General features: G+C 52.1%; 7 protein-coding genes across 7 annotated transcripts; 4 read left to right on the forward strand and 3 right to left on the reverse strand.

The window, feature by feature from the left end:
- Positions 1-1,938: 1,938 nt before the first annotated feature.
- Positions 1,939-2,739, forward strand: BO85DRAFT_158729 (uncharacterized protein). The gene has a single exon (XM_025654214.1). The coding sequence runs from the start codon at positions 2,028-2,030 to the stop codon at positions 2,529-2,531; it is 504 nt and encodes a 167-aa protein (XP_025511080.1). The 5' UTR covers positions 1,939-2,027; the 3' UTR covers positions 2,532-2,739.
- BO85DRAFT_158730 (uncharacterized protein) lies at positions 2,740-6,461 on the forward strand. Its single transcript, XM_025654215.1, has one exon. It carries the CDS (start codon positions 2,948-2,950, stop codon positions 6,356-6,358), a length of 3,411 nt encoding a protein of 1,136 aa, XP_025511081.1. The 5' UTR covers positions 2,740-2,947; the 3' UTR covers positions 6,359-6,461.
- A 1,466-nt stretch (positions 6,462-7,927) lies between these two features.
- BO85DRAFT_472025 (uncharacterized protein) lies at positions 7,928-10,482 on the forward strand (the record flags this gene model as incomplete). Its single annotated transcript, XM_025662529.1, has 4 exons — positions 7,928-8,770; positions 8,841-8,954; positions 9,017-9,104; positions 9,162-10,482. 4 exons carry the CDS (start codon positions 7,928-7,930, stop codon positions 10,346-10,348), a joined length of 2,232 nt encoding a protein of 743 aa, XP_025511082.1. The 3' UTR covers positions 10,349-10,482.
- A 258-nt stretch (positions 10,483-10,740) lies between these two features.
- BO85DRAFT_429763 (putative glycerol dehydrogenase) lies at positions 10,741-12,129 on the reverse strand. Its single transcript, XM_025658264.1, has 4 exons — positions 11,944-12,129; positions 11,594-11,890; positions 11,160-11,540; positions 10,741-11,100 (listed from the first exon to the last, which is right to left on the reverse strand). The coding sequence occupies exons 1-4, from the start codon at positions 12,017-12,019 to the stop codon at positions 10,895-10,897; spliced, it is 960 nt and encodes a 319-aa protein (XP_025511083.1). The 5' UTR covers positions 12,020-12,129; the 3' UTR covers positions 10,741-10,894.
- Positions 12,130-12,402: 273 nt separating this feature from the next.
- Positions 12,403-13,085, reverse strand: BO85DRAFT_158765 (uncharacterized protein). The gene has a single exon (XM_025654216.1). The coding sequence runs from the start codon at positions 12,977-12,979 to the stop codon at positions 12,554-12,556; it is 426 nt and encodes a 141-aa protein (XP_025511084.1). The 5' UTR covers positions 12,980-13,085; the 3' UTR covers positions 12,403-12,553.
- BO85DRAFT_158766 (inositol oxygenase) lies at positions 13,086-14,399 on the forward strand. Its single transcript, XM_025654217.1, has 2 exons — positions 13,086-14,084; positions 14,143-14,399. Exons 1-2 carry the CDS (start codon positions 13,191-13,193, stop codon positions 14,197-14,199), a joined length of 951 nt encoding a protein of 316 aa, XP_025511085.1. The 5' UTR covers positions 13,086-13,190; the 3' UTR covers positions 14,200-14,399.
- An 884-nt stretch (positions 14,400-15,283) lies between these two features.
- BO85DRAFT_382169 (putative NAD binding Rossmann fold oxidoreductase) lies at positions 15,284-16,417 on the reverse strand (the record flags this gene model as incomplete). The annotated part of the gene is made up of 2 exons (XM_025656457.1): positions 15,284-16,024; positions 16,091-16,417. The coding sequence occupies 2 exons, from the start codon at positions 16,415-16,417 to the stop codon at positions 15,284-15,286; spliced, it is 1,068 nt and encodes a 355-aa protein (XP_025511086.1).
- Positions 16,418-17,004: the final 587 nt, after the last annotated feature.

The raw sequence follows: 17,004 nt of genomic DNA on the forward strand, positions 1-17,004 counted from the left end.
TGAGAGACGGTTCGGATTAAGGTGCTCCTCAGGGTTATATCCCCATGCTGCTAAAACTTGCCTTGCTGATGGCCCTGTTTGGCTAGCGAGTCATGCTGGACCTCTTGTTTGCCCCCTCTCTCAAAGAGGGGTATGCGCTATTTCATGCATGTTCAATTATGGCACTGGGTGCGCTCCACGGAGTACTCCGGACTTACAGTATCTAAATCAGTATTTGACATTGGTATGGCACGGGAGGAGAGCTCAGATTGCGGAGCACTTCGTATGCTTTGATCGCGACTAGCTGCATCGGATACATGTCCATGCAGGAGGACTGCAGGCCATGTACTCCGATTGCGTCCGTGAGTCTATCTAGGACGATGCGATAACCGTCTACTAATGCCGATGATATCAAATACTCGCGTCGACAGTAGCGTGGGGACAGACACCTCCGACTAATCCTACTATCGATCCAGTAATATGATGGTGGTGACATGGTGTAGTCTACCCGACGGCAGTCGAGATGATCGTCCCGCTCGTCCAAATTTCCGGAACCCCTCTAGCGGTCTTGGGATAAAGTTCAAAGGGCATGAAACAGCATCCGATAGATAGGTCATATTCTCGCGAGGGTGAGGTGGAAGAAAGTCCCAGTTCAGCTGGTCGCTTCAGACTTTTTGCCTCTGAAGGTAGCGCCCCCCGATTGCCTGATGAAGAGGGTCCCTGAAGGCAGCAGTTGCTTCACTAGATTTCAGAACACCACCAATGAAGTTTGTTTGAGGGGGGTGCACATCACAGCGTTAAGTGAAGGGTGCCCTGAGCAATACTAGCCACTTAACTACTTAAGTCAGTAGTACTCGAGGTCGCGAGGACTTTTTTGAGGCTTAGGCTTCAGCCCTCAGCCCCAGATCGGCCCACATCCCGTGAGACGCGGTCATAAATGATTGTGTAAGTGAAATGTTTTCGTTGTCTTTACTTTCCGTAAACGAGATTGGGTTTCCGGTCATGATGAAAGAGAGGGACATTAAGATTGCTGTTTGTTGCACAATCCCAAAGTTAAAATGGCATTCATGAGTAGTAAATTATAGGAAAGTCGGCGAGAAGTGGTTGTTTAGTTGTCATCAGTAAGAGAAGAGAAACAAACAAACCTTGGCAGGTACTCTATCTAAGTAAGTAACCTCCTTCCCAGCCAGTTCCAGGGACGACAATACGGTAATAGGATTATAGGAGTGGTAAGTAAGGTACCCGACCAGGACCCAGTGACCAGAGCTCCATCCGATTTGCAGTTCATTTCATGGTTGGTGGAGCCTGCAAGGGGCAATTGGGTCCTGGTCGGCGGTACCGTACGGTATGGACAAGACTCATCCATGGATTTCGTGACAGTTTAATCTGTTTCGGGTTCTGTTATGATCCAGGCACCGGAGTACAAGTGGAGTCGGTGCCTGAGGGGAATTAATATGGTCTGCCCCCAGTTTCCAGCTGGCTGAAAATTCGAGGTTAAGAAGTAACTAGCAGTAGCTATTTTGCAAGGAACTTCTTCACAGGATTGGTTATCAATTGCGGTGAAGAACAAGTAAAGAAAAAGAAGAGAAAAAGAAAATAACATTATAAGGACAGCCACGCTGCACTGAAAATTCGGCCGTCGGAAGATGAAAAAGACACATTGAAATGGGATTGGAAAACTGGCCAGCGAATCTCGTGTCGATCCGCTTTGGGTTCCAGCGACCATCGCAGCGCTGGCCAATTGGGCCCCAATGATGCGATCCCACATAAAAATAATAATAATAATTCAATCCAGTCATTCAGAATCATAATCCACTTTCCACGCTTCTGCTTCCCCCCGTCAGCTTGTGAGGGACGGAGAGAAGTCTGAAAAGTGGTAGCCCATTGAGTCAATGTCAAATCATTGGCTTTGATTAAACAGGCAGTAGAAAAAAAGAAAACAGAAAATGGAATAATACTTTGGGACCTGAGATGTGGAAGATGAGAAAATTGGGGACAAAAAAGACCAATACAGTAAACTCCATCAAGAAAAATAAAGGGTAACCAGAATGACGATCGAAAGGAATCCAGATCCCTTCATTTTTTTTCTAGTCTTCCATACCTTCCAAAGCGATCGTTGCTCTATTTTTCCCATTTTGTTTTATTTTCCATTCTACTCTCTCGCCTTCCTCCAGCTCTCTCTCTCTTCCTCTCTTTTCTTTTCTCTCTTGCATTGCTTTCTCGCGTCGCATACTTTTCGGTCACTGTCTCTCCTTTCCCCTTCACCCCCTCATCCTCTTCCATATTACCGGAACCACATTCGTTATTCAATTGCACTTTCAACGCCGTTCCCTCGAACTATCGACTCCAGCAATCAATTTCTTGGGGGTCACTCTCCACCGGATAGTATCCAACCGGCTTCAGCATCAAATAGTAATAATCTACTTACTCCGCTTCCGCTGTCGACGGTGCAGCCACATTCCTTACCCGGCTCATGCAGACGCCCCTTCTGTCCAATCCGACCGATATTAGCATCTATCCTTAGTTCTTGGACTTGGTATCTTCATCGCTAGCAATTATTATTTCTCTCGCGCATTATCGACCTAAAACCAGCCCACCCGGCAAGCGACGCTTACTATTGGCAATTTGCTCAACCTCTCCTCCGTTACACTGGCATTCCCAGGGGATGACCGGGAATTTGGAATAGCGTCCATTCCTCGAGCTATTCCACCACCACCATCACCCTCGTCCCATCCATTCGCTCATTTCTCTCTCGTCCTAGCTCACCTGGTAGGTTCAAGACCCATTGAGCACCCTTCCATTGTGCAACCTCAGCATATCTGACGGCTTGGATCTTATCCAGGATTGGCTCTTCGGTGTAGGTGTCGGATCGGCTGTCACTCCCTTACACTGTGAACTTCGACTGTCGGATCTCCACCCCCTACGATCGCCTTGACTGTCGCTCTCTACACACCGCCGTCACACCATCATGAACCGATTTCGCAAGACAAAGAAGGAGAAGGTGAGGGAAGATGGCGAGTACTCCGAAGCCAGCTCGGTCAGCCTCAGCTCTATGTTGTCAAAGAAGTCCAAGAAGGAGGAACCCGAGGAAAAGCAAGACTTCGACCTTTCCAATGCATTGCCCTCGACCGACGACTTTCGCACCAGTCTCCTGATGCCCAAACTATCCGCACGATTCAGCATGTTGAGGGAACAAGACGATCCAGAATCAATGATCGGAAAAGCCAGCGACGACAGTGTGCTCTTCCCCCGGCGTGCTTCGCGATTGAACCTCTTTGGCCACAACCCCAGCCTCCTGTCGGACATTGACGAGGTCTCCATTGACGGCAGTCGGCCGTCGATGAACCTTGGGCGCACTCACTCTCTCGCCTCGGATAGCAATAATGGATATGGTACGGACGACGATCCTTCCCAGCAGGGCAGCATTATGAGCCGGGCTCGTCGAGCTGAGGGCAATAACTTGTTCGGTGGACGACAAAAGGTGTACAAGATTCCCTCCTCCAAGACGACCTCAGGAGGGAACACAGAATCCGGACGAATGGGGGGCCGTGCGCTATATGACCATGATTTAACCATGTCATCATTTCAACGACTGAAGATAGCCGAGCGCGAAAATGCGGCGACAGAGGACATACCGCAGGACAGTCCGACTCAGGAATCAGAGGATGCACTATCGAGCGCTGGTTCCACAAAGCGAACAACTTTCTCCTCAACGGCATCTGGGCCCATTTCGAATGGGCGTACATCAACAGCGGCAACATCTTTCGACGAGCAATCTTTCATCGCACCTCCGTCGCAAACAAATTCGGCGGACACGCAAGCCTCCCAGTCTAAGCCGCCAGTGCCGAACATGGCTCCTGAGCGTGGCTCGGTCAAAGCCCGCCGTCTGTATGGACAAGGTTTGGCACAGTCAGCGCAGAACCAGCAGACCTCCACCTTGCAACGACTAGAAAGCCTGAGCCGCCAGCGCGGAGCGGGTCCAGAATTGCCTCCCCTGAACCGTGCCTTTTCTAGAAGCGCCACGAACTTACGCGACAGGCTGCAGCCACTCACTATTGCCGAACCGGCCGGCACCAATTCGCGGCCGACCAGCCCTCCCTCGCTGCCCAGGTCGCCAGAACAGTCTGCCCGATTGAATCCCAGGGAACCGCAAACTCAAGCAGATTCTGCGTACGGTGCCCCTCCGCTGAGTCCTCCCGCCAGCGAGAATGAGGATAAAGCCCCCCTGATGGCCGCTCTGAACCCGGAAGACCATGGGAAAGCCACAGCAGCCGGCCTATTCAACAAACCCAACAGCATGTTTGATGAGAGCCAGTTTACACGACGTCAGTTGCAAATGCATCAGGGAAGAAGCGCGCCGCCTCAAGGGCGACTACCTCCCCTGCCTGTCCAGGCTATCCCCCAAGAGCGCGCCGGCCGTGCCAGAGGGCTTTCCAACACGAGCTATGCGTCCAGACCAGGCTCTGCATCTTCTCACTATAGCGAAGCTCAACGGCCAGGCAGCCGATCCGCGGTCAACTCCCCTCCCACAAGAAATGACAATGGCACGTTCTTCTCCAACCCCAGTCCTAGTGACTCGGAGGATGACGGCGGTGCTTCCCGCTACGCCACTGACGAGATCCACCCCGCGCTTCGGCCGGAGACACCCTCCAAACCATCCACTCCCACTAGTGAGCACCGGAGCCCTTTGCCTGAAGTCAGGTACTCGGATCTTGGTGACCTGAAGCCTATCGCGGAAAATGAAACTATTGAGAGTGGACTCGGTGATGATGATGGCCTTCCTGAGAAGCCCGATTCACCCACATTGGGACCGGCCGGCCTGGGTCTGAGCGGCCTCGTTCGTACTCACTTGCGATCCAACAGTGACAGATCGTCCATTTACCCGCCTCCTTCTCCTGGCCTTCCTTCAAAGCCCACCGACACCGATATCCCAGAGGAGCCGGTTCTGCAGAACCATGCGGGTGCCCAGAACAGTGCACACTGGCAGAACGAGCTTATTGCTAGACACAGACGCGAAGGTAGCACGGAGACACAGAGGGAGCGCGAAGAATTTGCCAATGAGTTGGCCGAGAGGCGCAGGAAAGTGCAGGAGAAGCTTCGAGGATTTGCAGAGGGAGAAAGCCGGTCGGCCAGCCCTGTTTCAGGCCGTCAGACCCCGGATTTCACCCCAAGCAAACCCGGAAATGCCTTTGCCTTCCTGAAGAACAAGTCAGGGAAGCAGCATCTGAAGGGTGCAAGGGGCCTCAACCTTGCTAATGCATCCACCCCGGCTTTGGTCTCGGACGACATGTGGCGCGAAGAAGAGGAGAGACCATCGTTCAACTTTGCGAAGCACTCCAACTCCAGCTCGCCACATATCGCTGGAGAAAGATCCTTCCGCTCCAAAGTCTTCGGGCGCAGCAGCCAGGAAGATTCCCGCGAGTCTAGCCGCAGCCGCGGTGCATCTCCGCACTCCAGCTTCCGTTCTCGCCGGGACCGTTCGACCTCGGATGCCTCTGGTCGTTCCAAGAGTCGCACGCGGCGAGACAGAGATGGACTGGAGACCCTGGAAGAGGTCGCTCACGGTGTTCATAGGCCGTACGCGTTCCCTGATTATGACCAACATGGTCTGGCTTCTGTCCCAGCTTCCACTCGTGCCTCTGCCGAAGTTAGCGAACCCGTCACGTACGATCGGTCCGCCTCTGCCGCTTCTGGAAGATACCGTAGCGACAGTCGATCTGCGGTCTCGAGCTACCACGAACGCCCCTTTTATCCTCCAGCTCCAGCTGCGAGCACTACCTCCCTGATCGGTGCTGCTGCCCCACGGCCTTCGCCTATCGCCCCCTATTCTGCCAATGCCACACCACCTTTGGAGGATATGTCTCAAGGCCATTCGTTAACCCCGGTGACCACCAATAGCTCTACCACTGCACCTCCCCCGCGAGCTCCGGGTCATAACGCTCTCCACAAGCGACCAGTCACCAAGGCGCTGATCTCCGAACCAAGATTTGTCTCCTGCACTTCGAACGTACCGACCGTTGGTCTCCCTCCCGGCGCGAGCTTGAGCAATGGCAGGGAAACGCCTCCAGTCCCCCCTATGAACCCTCGCCGCCGCCGCCAGACCACCACACAGACTATCCTTGGCGCCCTGAAAGGTGAAAGACACGAGTCGCAGTATGCGCCATCGCTCGACGCAGCCATGATGGAAGAAACCAGCAATTTCTCCGACGATGGCGAGAAGCGGCCCAGATCCCGTGCCCGACTACGCAAAACGTCCAGCGAGGGAGGCAACCTGAACGCAAAGGCGCGGCAGCAGCTTCAACACCTGATGTCTGAGGCACCGCCAGCCGTTCCTTCATATCCACCACCAAAGATTCCCATGGATGGAGGCATGTTCTAATCCTCATCCTCAAATCACGAACCTCATTCAATCCTTTCTTACTCACTTGTCCCTTCCTTCCCTATTTCCCTTTTTCCTTTTCATCCTCTATCTCCTTCCTTCATTCACCTACCATTCTCCGATCATGATGTATTACTCGATGTCCTGAACTAGCATTCTGCATTTTAATGTTCGATACCTCTCGTTTGGAATTCTCGCATACATCATGATATACCAACAGCGTTATATTGAGCGGACAGGACCCGGCTGTCATTGTTTCCTATTCTGTGTGTGTTCATTTTCCATTCATTCTCATATCTCGTCTAGCGGATTTTCCTTGTGTTCTATATCATATCATACCATATCCCACAAATTCAGGTTTAGCCTATCAATACTGAAAGATAATCCAAAGATTGACAAAGATATCCTTCCTATCCCTAATAATAATAGTACATGACTACTTCATCGACGACCATTCCTATCCTCCATCGTAGTATTTTCCCCAATCCATAAAAGCAAGCCTATCCCCGAATCCCTAGGTTTTCAACTCCTGGCAGCCACTTATAGCAGCAAAAGCATTCAACACGTTAACCAATCAAAACCTCTCTACCAACCCAGCAAAACCCAGGCAATCTAACAAGCCAGCAAGCCAGCCAGCCAGCCCAGTGAGACCAGACACCTCCATTCACTCGTAACAAACGAATCGTCAGGCCAAAACGCACCCAAAAATAGTAAGGTTGTGCAGAAACGAAGAACGGAGTGGGTCACGTGTTTCAGGAAGCCCTGTTCTGCACGATGTCTGCGCAAACCCTCACCACCATCTCCGTTATAGGATTCACATGTAGATACGAGATGCATGCATTGCATTCTTTTTCTTCCTTTTCGTGGATTTTGGTTTTTTGGGTGGTAGGTTTTCGAGACGCATATGTAGTTTGGTGATTTACTAGAGATCTATCTTTCGAAAGAGAAAAAACGAAGTATGATAGATTCTACGACAGTATCAAGGCCAAAGTCGCTGTGCAGATCCGCACCCACCCCCACGGGAAAAAGTCATACTCCTATTGCATGATCGTCTAGGGAACTGAATTACCCATACGGCTGGAGATTCTGAAGCACGAAAAGCAAAGTAACAGAGAAACTGTCTTGTTTGATCAATTTAGTAAACTATCTCTCTGGAGTGCATAGTGAATTAGTAAGAATGTAAACAAGATTATCTCTTTTTCTTTTCTTTTCTGTTTCGTGTGTTCAAGCTCTGACTATATCTATCTCTCCGAGAAATAGTACTTCGAGGAAGTAAGTCAGTCAGATTCTGAATCATCATCGTCAAGGTTTCTTAGGATTAGGTGAGTGGTTTGGTTGTTGAGAAGATCATCATCATCATCATCTCATCATCAAGAAGCTGATCGATAATCGGTTCGACAATAGTTCCCATCAATCTTTGCTGTGTTGATTCTGGATTGCAAAACTATTTCGATAGGCGAGGAGGAAACGCGAGTTAGGTGAGTAATGAATAATCTTTCGTTGTTGTGTTGTTTCTTTCTTTCCTTTTCCTTTCTCTTGCTCATGCCGCGTTTAGTGGTGTACGTCGTTATGCCACGTCGAAGCGAGTCTTTCTGCACGTCCGAATTACCCTGCGTCATTGAAGACCTCGACACGTACTTCTGGATCTCACGAAAGCGCGGCGAGATGGGCCCGGAAATTCGTCGGACTAAGTCTGCGGACCCTGTCCTCCCTTCCGTGCCGCAAGTGGACGGACCGACCGAACAGCGCAAGGCCACCAAGAAGAGTAAGTCGAAGAAGAAGAGTAACAATAAGAAAAACAAAAACAAGGGAAAAGGCAAAGCTGTTGAGGTTGAGGTCGCGGTCGAGGATAATGTTGTTGTTGCTGTCGTTGATAGTGGCTGTGACGTGGCCAAGGAGGGACAACAACAGAAGCAGACTGAGAACGGCGATGACCATCGTGATGATGATGTTGTTGCTCCTACTGATAGCGCCATTTCTACTGCTGGTGGTGGTGAAGAAGTCAAGAATGGTGATAATATGCCTCCACCCTATTCCAGCGCGGGAGAGGACACAAGCATTGGCGAGCCTGCCTCTTCGGTGGTGACCAACTCGCCGGTGGCCAGAATGGCACCGGCCGCCGAAGCAGCTGAACTCAAGGCGAAGATCTTGGAAGCGATGAAAAGAAAAGAAAGACTCGAACGCCAAATCCAAGAGGAACGCAACTCTAGTGCTCAGGCTAGCTCGTCCCAGAGATCTGTGCCTGCTAAGTCGGATACTTCGTCCATTAGCCAGCGACGGCCTGACAGTGGTAGTGTCAACAATCTTTCGCACGTCAACCGTTCGCAGCACAGTCCAGTGAGTGAGATGCGTGCCACTGGCAACAATTCGCAACCTTTCACCTCAGTCGTGGACTATTCTTCTGAAGAAGCTGTACGTACTTCGGGCTCGCGATCCGATGAACCTGACAGCCAGGACCATTATCGTGCTGCTAACGACAGAGAAACTCAACAGTACTGTCGGGCTCACATGCGGGCTCCTTGCCGCTTCGATCCAAGCTGCTGTGTTCATAAGCCCATTCAAGGATGCAACTGTCCCCCGAGACCGTCTTGCTGTTGTTCGCACCACAAAGGCGACTGCTGCACCTGCTTGACATATCTCAATACTGTGTCGGCCAAGAGCGACACTGAGACACCCAGCGATGTCGGTCAAGGTATGGAAGGCGGTAGTACGGTTGCTGAACGCAACACTTCGATTGGAAAGAAAAGTGAGTTAATTGTGTAAATGACACTCTGTTCGGATTTCGAAGCTAACAGGGTGCCAGGCGTGGGAGATGAAAAAGGCAAGGGTGTGGATTCACTTTCGACACATCTCATTCAGTTGTTCGAAAGTCGTGAGCTATGCGATTTTCACTTCAAACTGACGTCGTCGAGCAATGGCTTGTACCAATCCACCATAATCCCCGTGCAGGTGGCCGTTATCGCTCGCAGCCCGTTCGTTGCCGCGCTCCTGCGGACCCAACTTTATCGGGAAGGGTGCCGCGAAATTGCTGTGACACTGGGCGACCAAGTCAACTTGATACAGGGATTCGAGCAAGCTATTCGCAACCTGTATGGGGCACCCCTTCTCCACGGCGAGCAGCTGAGGACCGAAGCCCTTGCAGTACTGGGGTACACCGAAGAATCTCAAAGCATGTACCCATTCCCGATCAGAACAGCCATGCTCGATTTGGCCTTTTCGTACGCTGCATCTGGTGCCTTCCTTCACGTCAATGGCATCCTCGAGGCAGGCATCAGAATGGCACTGGAGCTGATCGACTGGAGCACTGTCGAAACAATCATCCACTTTGGGCTCCGTGTGGATAGATTCTCAATTATCCTGGAGGGCACCGAGACTCCTCCGGGCAGTCCTCGCGCCAATCATACTCGGTCCGGACATGTCCTGGTCAGAAACCGACAGCTCCGAGACATCTGGGCCCCATTGCTGGTCAGAGCCGCGTTGTCGTTCATCGCTGAGAGCATCGATGACAAGTTCGTCTTGTACTCTCAAGCCCAAAGCCTGCATGTTCCAAACCGTATTCCAGAGAGCTTGAACACTGGACCTGGTGCCATAGGCTCTGAGCCGGGATCTGCCTCCGCGAACTCAACAACGACTGAGAGCAAGCCAAACCGCGAGACCTTGGTCGCCTCCGCTGTCCTGATCAGCCTCCCGTTCGTGCATCTGCAAGAGGTGTTCAGGACTTTGAGTGCACGTCGCGTACTGTCTAACAACCTCGCACAAGCGATAATGAGTGAGAGGGAATCACGACGGCTGCAGGCACTGCGAGAGCTTGGCAAGAAAGGCGAGATCAATGAGAAGAACCTCCCCAGTGAGACGAAGGAGTTGGGTTACGGGGAGTATCTCGTCTTCAAGAGTGTCTGCAAGCAAGGCCAAGGACCCGTGACGGTGACAACAGAAGTCAGCCTGGAGAGGGAGTGGATTGGTTGTCGGTCGCCAGACGCCAAACAGTAGCGAACCACCCCTACTCTCCCTGGTGATGTGGAAGAGAGGGGTGGCACGCCTACTTGATGCTTTGTGTGGCTCCTGTCTGCAGGTGATGAAGACACACGAAAGGTGCTTGGTATGGAAAGGTAGGAAGGATGAGGTGGATAACACAGGAAGGGAGGAAGATGAAGGAGCACGCGATGGAAGTAAACAGAGCTGGAGCGGTGAAGCGAAGCAATATTGGGTTTTTATTTTCACGTCTAGGGACTTTCTTGTGTTTTGTGCGGTCTTGTCGCTTGCTGGAGGGCGTTACTATTGCGAGATTCACTGGAGGGTGTGCACGTGCTCACATTGAATAGCCCTGGAGTTTGTTTTTCGTTCTTGTTCTTTTCTGCACGGGAGTTGGCGGACATGCCAGATGGATATCATAACAGTTTCATTTTCATTATGCACAGTAAAGTAGGAAGAAATGCACAGACATCTCTGCTCTATGAGCTATACATTTCCCGAGACCATCTATACTTCTATACCTTTATTGCCAACATCCTAGACCGTCGACCACTCACCAGGAGCTTATACACGGCCGATCTTGTCCGGGAATCCAAAGTCGAGCTTGAAAGGGGGGAAGACGAAACGCTGGAAGGCGTTCTTCGAAGCCAAGTCATTCGTGTACTTGGCAATGGTGGCCATATCAGCATCATCCAGTGCCACCAGGTTGCGGTTTCCCTCAATCCGAGAGGGGTTCACGGACTTGGCAAGGACGGAGGAGCCACGGCTGACTATACGGATGAGATAATTAGAGATGATTGTCGCAGCATTTGACATGGGAGATACGTACTGTGCCAGCTCAGCAAGACCGTGGCCGGGTCAACACCCTTCTTCTTGGCAACCTCGACGATGGGCTCTGCCGTCAGCAGCGGACTACCCGTGCTGCCGAGAGGGCTGTATGCGGTGATGTGAATGCCCTTCTCCTTGCAGAAGTCAACAGCCTCCTGCTGGGGCAAGCAGGGGTGGTTCTCAATCTGGTTGACGGCCGGAATCACGGTGGCTTGGGCGAGGAGGTCCTCAAGGTAGGGTCTGCTGTAGTTGCAGACACCGATGGCCTTGGTCTTTCCGCTGCCGACAAGCTTCTCCATATCCTTCCAGGTGTTGATATGGGAGTGGTTGAGGTGCAGGTCGCGGGAACCGTCAGGAAGGGTGGGGATGTTGGGGTGGTTTCCTTCGCGATGTCAATATGCGCATCACACTGGATCTGAATACTGCAGGACTCACCGTTAGGGTTCATGGCCACAGGCCAGTGGACCAGGTAGAGGTCAACATAGTCCAGTCCCAGGTTCTTCAAGCTCTGGTCCAGAGCCTGTTCCACCCGGTAGTGCCATGTGCTCCAGAGCTTGGTGGTCACGAAGAGTTCCTCTCGCTTGACAACTCCAGACTCGATGGCTGCCTTGATACCCTTGCCGACTTCTCCTTCGTTGCCGTAGGCGAAGGCGGTATCAATGTGTCTGTATCCAACGGAGATGGCATGGGCCACGGCCTTTTCGACCTCTCCAGGACCTGACTGCCAGGTCCCTGCACAGGTATTAGCCAGAAAGTCCTTGTGGTCATTCAGAGATAAACCATACCGAGTCCGAGAGCAGGGATCTCAGCCCCGGTGTTCAGCTTGAAACGAGTGTCTGCGACGGTCGAAGTCGAACCCATTTTGGCGATATGTGAAGAGAATCGGAGGTGAGAAGGTATGTAGAGACTGCGTGAGGGTGAGGAAGAGGATAAGAAGACAGATAGACGACAAAAAGACGAGGATAAAGCTGTTGTAGAGGGTGGGGGAGAGGAGGGGAAGAAAAGGGCGACCCCCACGCTGCCCCTCCGCATCCCCGCCATTCGGGCCAAATGAGTCCGAGACCCTCTCCAGCTTCGTCTGTCAATCTTCATTCTCTCTAAGTCCCTCCCATCAACAGCCACAGTCACATCCCCCTCAGTCAACGTACGATGACTGCTTCACGCACATATCGCCTGCTGGGCTCAATTATTCACCCACAGAATAGCAAAGGGCAATACAACAGCAAGAAGACGGCAACCCCAATTGCGGGAAGCTTATTGTTCGATAGCCGTCGACCCCGTTGCCATCAGCTCCACTTTCCAGGGACACTGTCTCAGTATGCGCGACTGGCAGACTGAAATCCGACCTTGCAGCGATCGTGGGTGCGCCCAGGAGTGCTGAGATCGTGACGAGAATCAGGACAGGAAGATCAAAGTCCAGCGATCATTGTCACGATCGCCACGACATACAGTCAAAGAGATTGCAGAAGACATAAGTTTAGCAATGAAGGGAATCTCTTTGGACGACGACGGGCCGTGCGTGAACCCGAGGTTCGTCCGCGTCGGAAACCAGTATCCTAAAATGCGCCCACAGCAGCAGCCAAGACTGGGGCTGGAATGGGATGATTTCACTTCTCCGCAACGCTGAGCGTATCCGTTGGATCCAGATCTGTAGGACAGATCGCCGCACGTTCCACGCCGGCGGGGGGCGATCCCTAGAGGCATATCACCGACATTCTCTGCCTGCGGAAGCCACTTTCCGGGCTCCAGCCATGCTCCCATTCCCCAGGACCCCAGCGCCATGGTCTCGACGATCAATTCTCTTCGGATTTCTAGAATCATACAACGTCATCCACACAAGGACTGGCAGGCGTCGGTCTTTCGGAATTACCATACATTTTCGGCATTCTAGTGTGTGAAACATTGATATTTATGCTCCTGCTCCTCAAGTCTGTTTTCTTCCCAGCAACAAACCTCTGAGCATATTTTTTTGATACCCCAAGCTCAACACGCTTTCTTCTTTCGTCTTCCTTCAGAAGAATTCACAGTCACAATGGCACCAGTCGCCGTAGCTTCTGAATCCCCGGTGTTCAACACCAAGCGTGACGGACAGGCTCTCGAGGAGCTGTCGGACGCCATCGACAATGTCAATGTCCTCAAGGACAACATGAAGAAGCAGGAGAAGGGTCTGTACGAAGAGTCTGAGTTCGACAAGAACAAGGACAAGACCAAGTTCCGTCAGTACGAAGACGCCTGCGACCGGGTCAAGAACTTCTACAAGGAACAGCACACCAAGCAGACCGTGGCCTACAACCTCAAGGCCCGCAACGAGTTCCACTCCAAGACCCGCGCTGAGATGACTATCTGGGAGGCGATGGAGAAGCTCAACACTCTCATCGACGAGTCCGACCCGGACACCAGTCTCTCCCAGATCGAGCACCTCCTACAATCCGCCGAGGCCATCCGCCGCGACGGCAAGCCCCGCTGGATGCAGCTGACCGGTCTCATCCACGACCTGGGCAAGCTGCTCTACTTCTTCGACGCCCAGGGTCAGTGGGATGTTGTCGGAGACACCTTCCCCGTCGGCTGTGGCTTCGATGAGCGCATCATCTACGGCCGCGAGTCCTTCAAGGACAACGAGGACTTCAACCACCCCATCTACGACACCAAGTTCGGAATCTACAGCCCCGGCTGCGGTCTCGACAACGTCATGCTCTCCTGGGGCCACGACGAATACCTCTACCACGTCGTCAAGGACCAGTCCACCCTTCCGGACGAGGCCCTCGCCATGATCCGCTACCACTCATTCTACCCCTGGCACAACGCCGGCGCGTACCACGAGTTGATGAACGACCACGACAAGGAGATGTTCAAGGCTGTCAAGGCGTTCAACCCATACGATCTGTACAGCAAGAGCGACGATGTTCCCAGCCCCGAGGAACTCAAGGTAAGCCTATTCCTTTCGTTCCAACATTGATAACATCAAACTAAGAAATATTGAATAGCCATACTACCTCGACCTGATCGACGAATACTTCCCCAACAAGGTGATCAAGTGGTAGAGATTTGATATGCTGTATGATTTTGACTGGATGATTACATGTATTGCTTCTTCTTACAACATCTTTGCTTCTTATTCCCCTTTTTACCACCCTAGCATGCACGCAAGCGATGATCTACGACCTACTGCAGTCACTTTTAAATCAGAGACAGGGATTGATTCCCTACTCGTTTTCCAATAAAACTCTCGATCTTAATTGTATCCTTTATCCATACTCCGTAAACAAACCATAAACCACACGACCCCCAATCCCCAACCCCCACAGGGGATGAAACACATGAACACACCACGTAGATCAGATCAGAGATGAAACCAGACCCCAATCCAATCACCATGATCTAAGCGAACAACAAGCAAGCAAGCATCTACACCTCAAATCTACCTAACTACTTTTAGATTATGAGTATGATCTACAATCTGCATGACCACACGCACCACCCCGACTAATTCATTGGTTCCCGCCATACTTCGGAAACAAGGTCCCGGAGACGGCTTCTCTCCGGGGAATGTTGCCCATCTCGGTAAAAAACCAACTTTGGAAGCTCTGGAACAACGGCGGAGCTTGCTTTTTTTGGTGAAAGTGGCGGGGTAGGTAAGGTAGGTTGTGGTGGGGTGTGGGGCTTGCAGCATTTAGCACAGCACTTAGCACTTAAGTAGCATGTATGCAGTTAGTCCAATAGTTACGTTACTGAATCAATCAGCACTCGAGATAGCTAGGTTGTTGAGCTGTTGCGTGTCTCGTTTGAGTGATTCAAGCATTTATGCATCGTGATGCTGTAGTGAAAGAAGTCGTGTCAGCGGATGAATGCTGGATTTATCTTGTTTTGGGGGGAATTTTTGCACTGGTAAGTTAGTAGTCGGGAATGTACTAGAGGTGTGTGTGTGGAGTGATGTTGGGTGGTGGGGGGGTTAGTAGCAGTAGTTGGTAATCAGGTGGGATGTAACTATATACGAAGGATTACAGCTTAGCTCAATGGAACTTGGTGAGAGGGCGTCAATTAAACAGCGATCGCGCTTTTCATTAACATAATGATGAAGGAAATACTACTCATAACAGGAATCTATCGTGTCTATCATATCTCTCTCTAAAGTCTCGCCTTGGGAAGACGCTGGCCCGCCTCGTCGAAGAAGATCTTCTCGCCTGTGATCAGCGATTCTTGGAGGGCAGCGCCGATGCGGACTGCCTGGACGGCGCCCTCGAGCTTCAGAGGGACAGGAGTGTTCTCGAGACAGCAGGCCGTGAATTCATTGGCCTCGGTGACGAAGGCGTACTCGAAGCGGTCGTAGTAGTGCTGGGGAATCTCGCGACGGACACCGGTCTCGTCGAAGATGTTGACCAGGTTCAGAGCAGGCTGGGTGTTCACGGCCAGCTTACCCTTGGTACCGATAATCTCGGTGGTGTCTTCCTGACCGGCGGCCATCATGCGCGAGGCGTAGAAGTAGGCGATCTTGCCGTTGTGGAACTCCACCAGACCGACGGCGTTGTCGCGGTCGTTGTGCTTGCGCAGGTCGGGCTCAACGGCAGTGATACCCACTGCGGACACGGACTTGACCTTGCTGTCCTGACCGAAGAACCACAGAGCCAGGTCGATGTCGTGGATGGAGCAGTCCACGAAGATACCACCCGAGAACTCGGCGTAGGCGACGAAGAACCCGGTGGGGTCCAGCTTGTCGCAGGTCTGACTGCGCATGACGGAGGGAGAACCAATTCCACCAGCGGACATCTTGTTGAATGCGTCACGGTAGGAGGCATCGAAGCGACGGGAGAAACCGCACATCACTTTCAGTTCGGGCTTCTTGGCTGCTGCATCGAGGACGGTTTGGGACTATTGAGGAGAGACATGTTAGATGCATTGCTAGAAGGCATTGAGGGCAAGGAAGTGGGAACATACGATCTCGACACTGGTCGACAAGGGCTTCTCGCAGAGAACGTTCTTGCCAGCCTCAATGGCCTTGATGGCCTGTTCAGCGTGCACGGCGGTCGCGGAAGCAACGACGACGGCCTCCAGGCCTTCGTGCTTCAGCATGTCCTCATAGTTCTTGTAGGCCGTGACTCCGTACGGACTAAGGTTCGCCCTGGCCCATTCCAGCTCCGAGTCGTCCGGGGTGCTAACGGCGACGAGGTCTGCACGGGGAGTACGCTGCAGGAAGTTGAGGGCATGACGCTTGCCCATGCGGCCCAGACCGGCACAGCCAACCTTAAGCTTCCTGGCAGACATTGTGATGGTAAAGGAGGAGAAGAAGAGTGTAGAAGAGGAATTGAGTTAGAGAAAGGGGGTTTTGTGTAAAAGTCTGTAGAAGATGTGAGGAGAATTGAGGACAGTGAGAGGGAACGACAACAGCGAGGACGTGCAATTTAACCGCACGACGAGAAGCTCCAGCAAGAGTCGGTCTAGCTCTATCGGAGGCGATGCGGAGAAGCTGGACCTGCCAAGTATCTTCTCCTCAGGTGTCTAGTTGGCAGGGGGAATGAATTCCAGATTAGCCACTAGTAGTAGGAGATCAGCCTGGGATAGCCGGGATGGCCACTGCGACCCCGGATATCATCCTCCAGAGTGGCTCCGTGGGTCGGATTATCGGTCGGAAAAGGGATTCCTGGAGGCAGCACAGCACTCAGAATAGCAGGCATCCAGGCATCGAGTATGATAAAATGGACCAACCTCCTCATGAGGGGGATGCAGTTGGGGATGGATGCATGACTTCTCCATCAATATCCCACCCACAAATCGGTTTAGTTGACTATCACTTGCCAGTCCTTGAATTGTTGTCAGAGACACGAAAGCAAAACATCCTCACCGCACACAGA

Source organism: Aspergillus piperis (genome assembly GCF_003184755.1).
Source record: "Aspergillus piperis CBS 112811 unplaced genomic scaffold BO85scaffold_25, whole genome shotgun sequence".
Lineage (NCBI taxonomy): Eukaryota > Fungi > Ascomycota > Eurotiomycetes > Eurotiales > Aspergillaceae > Aspergillus > Aspergillus piperis.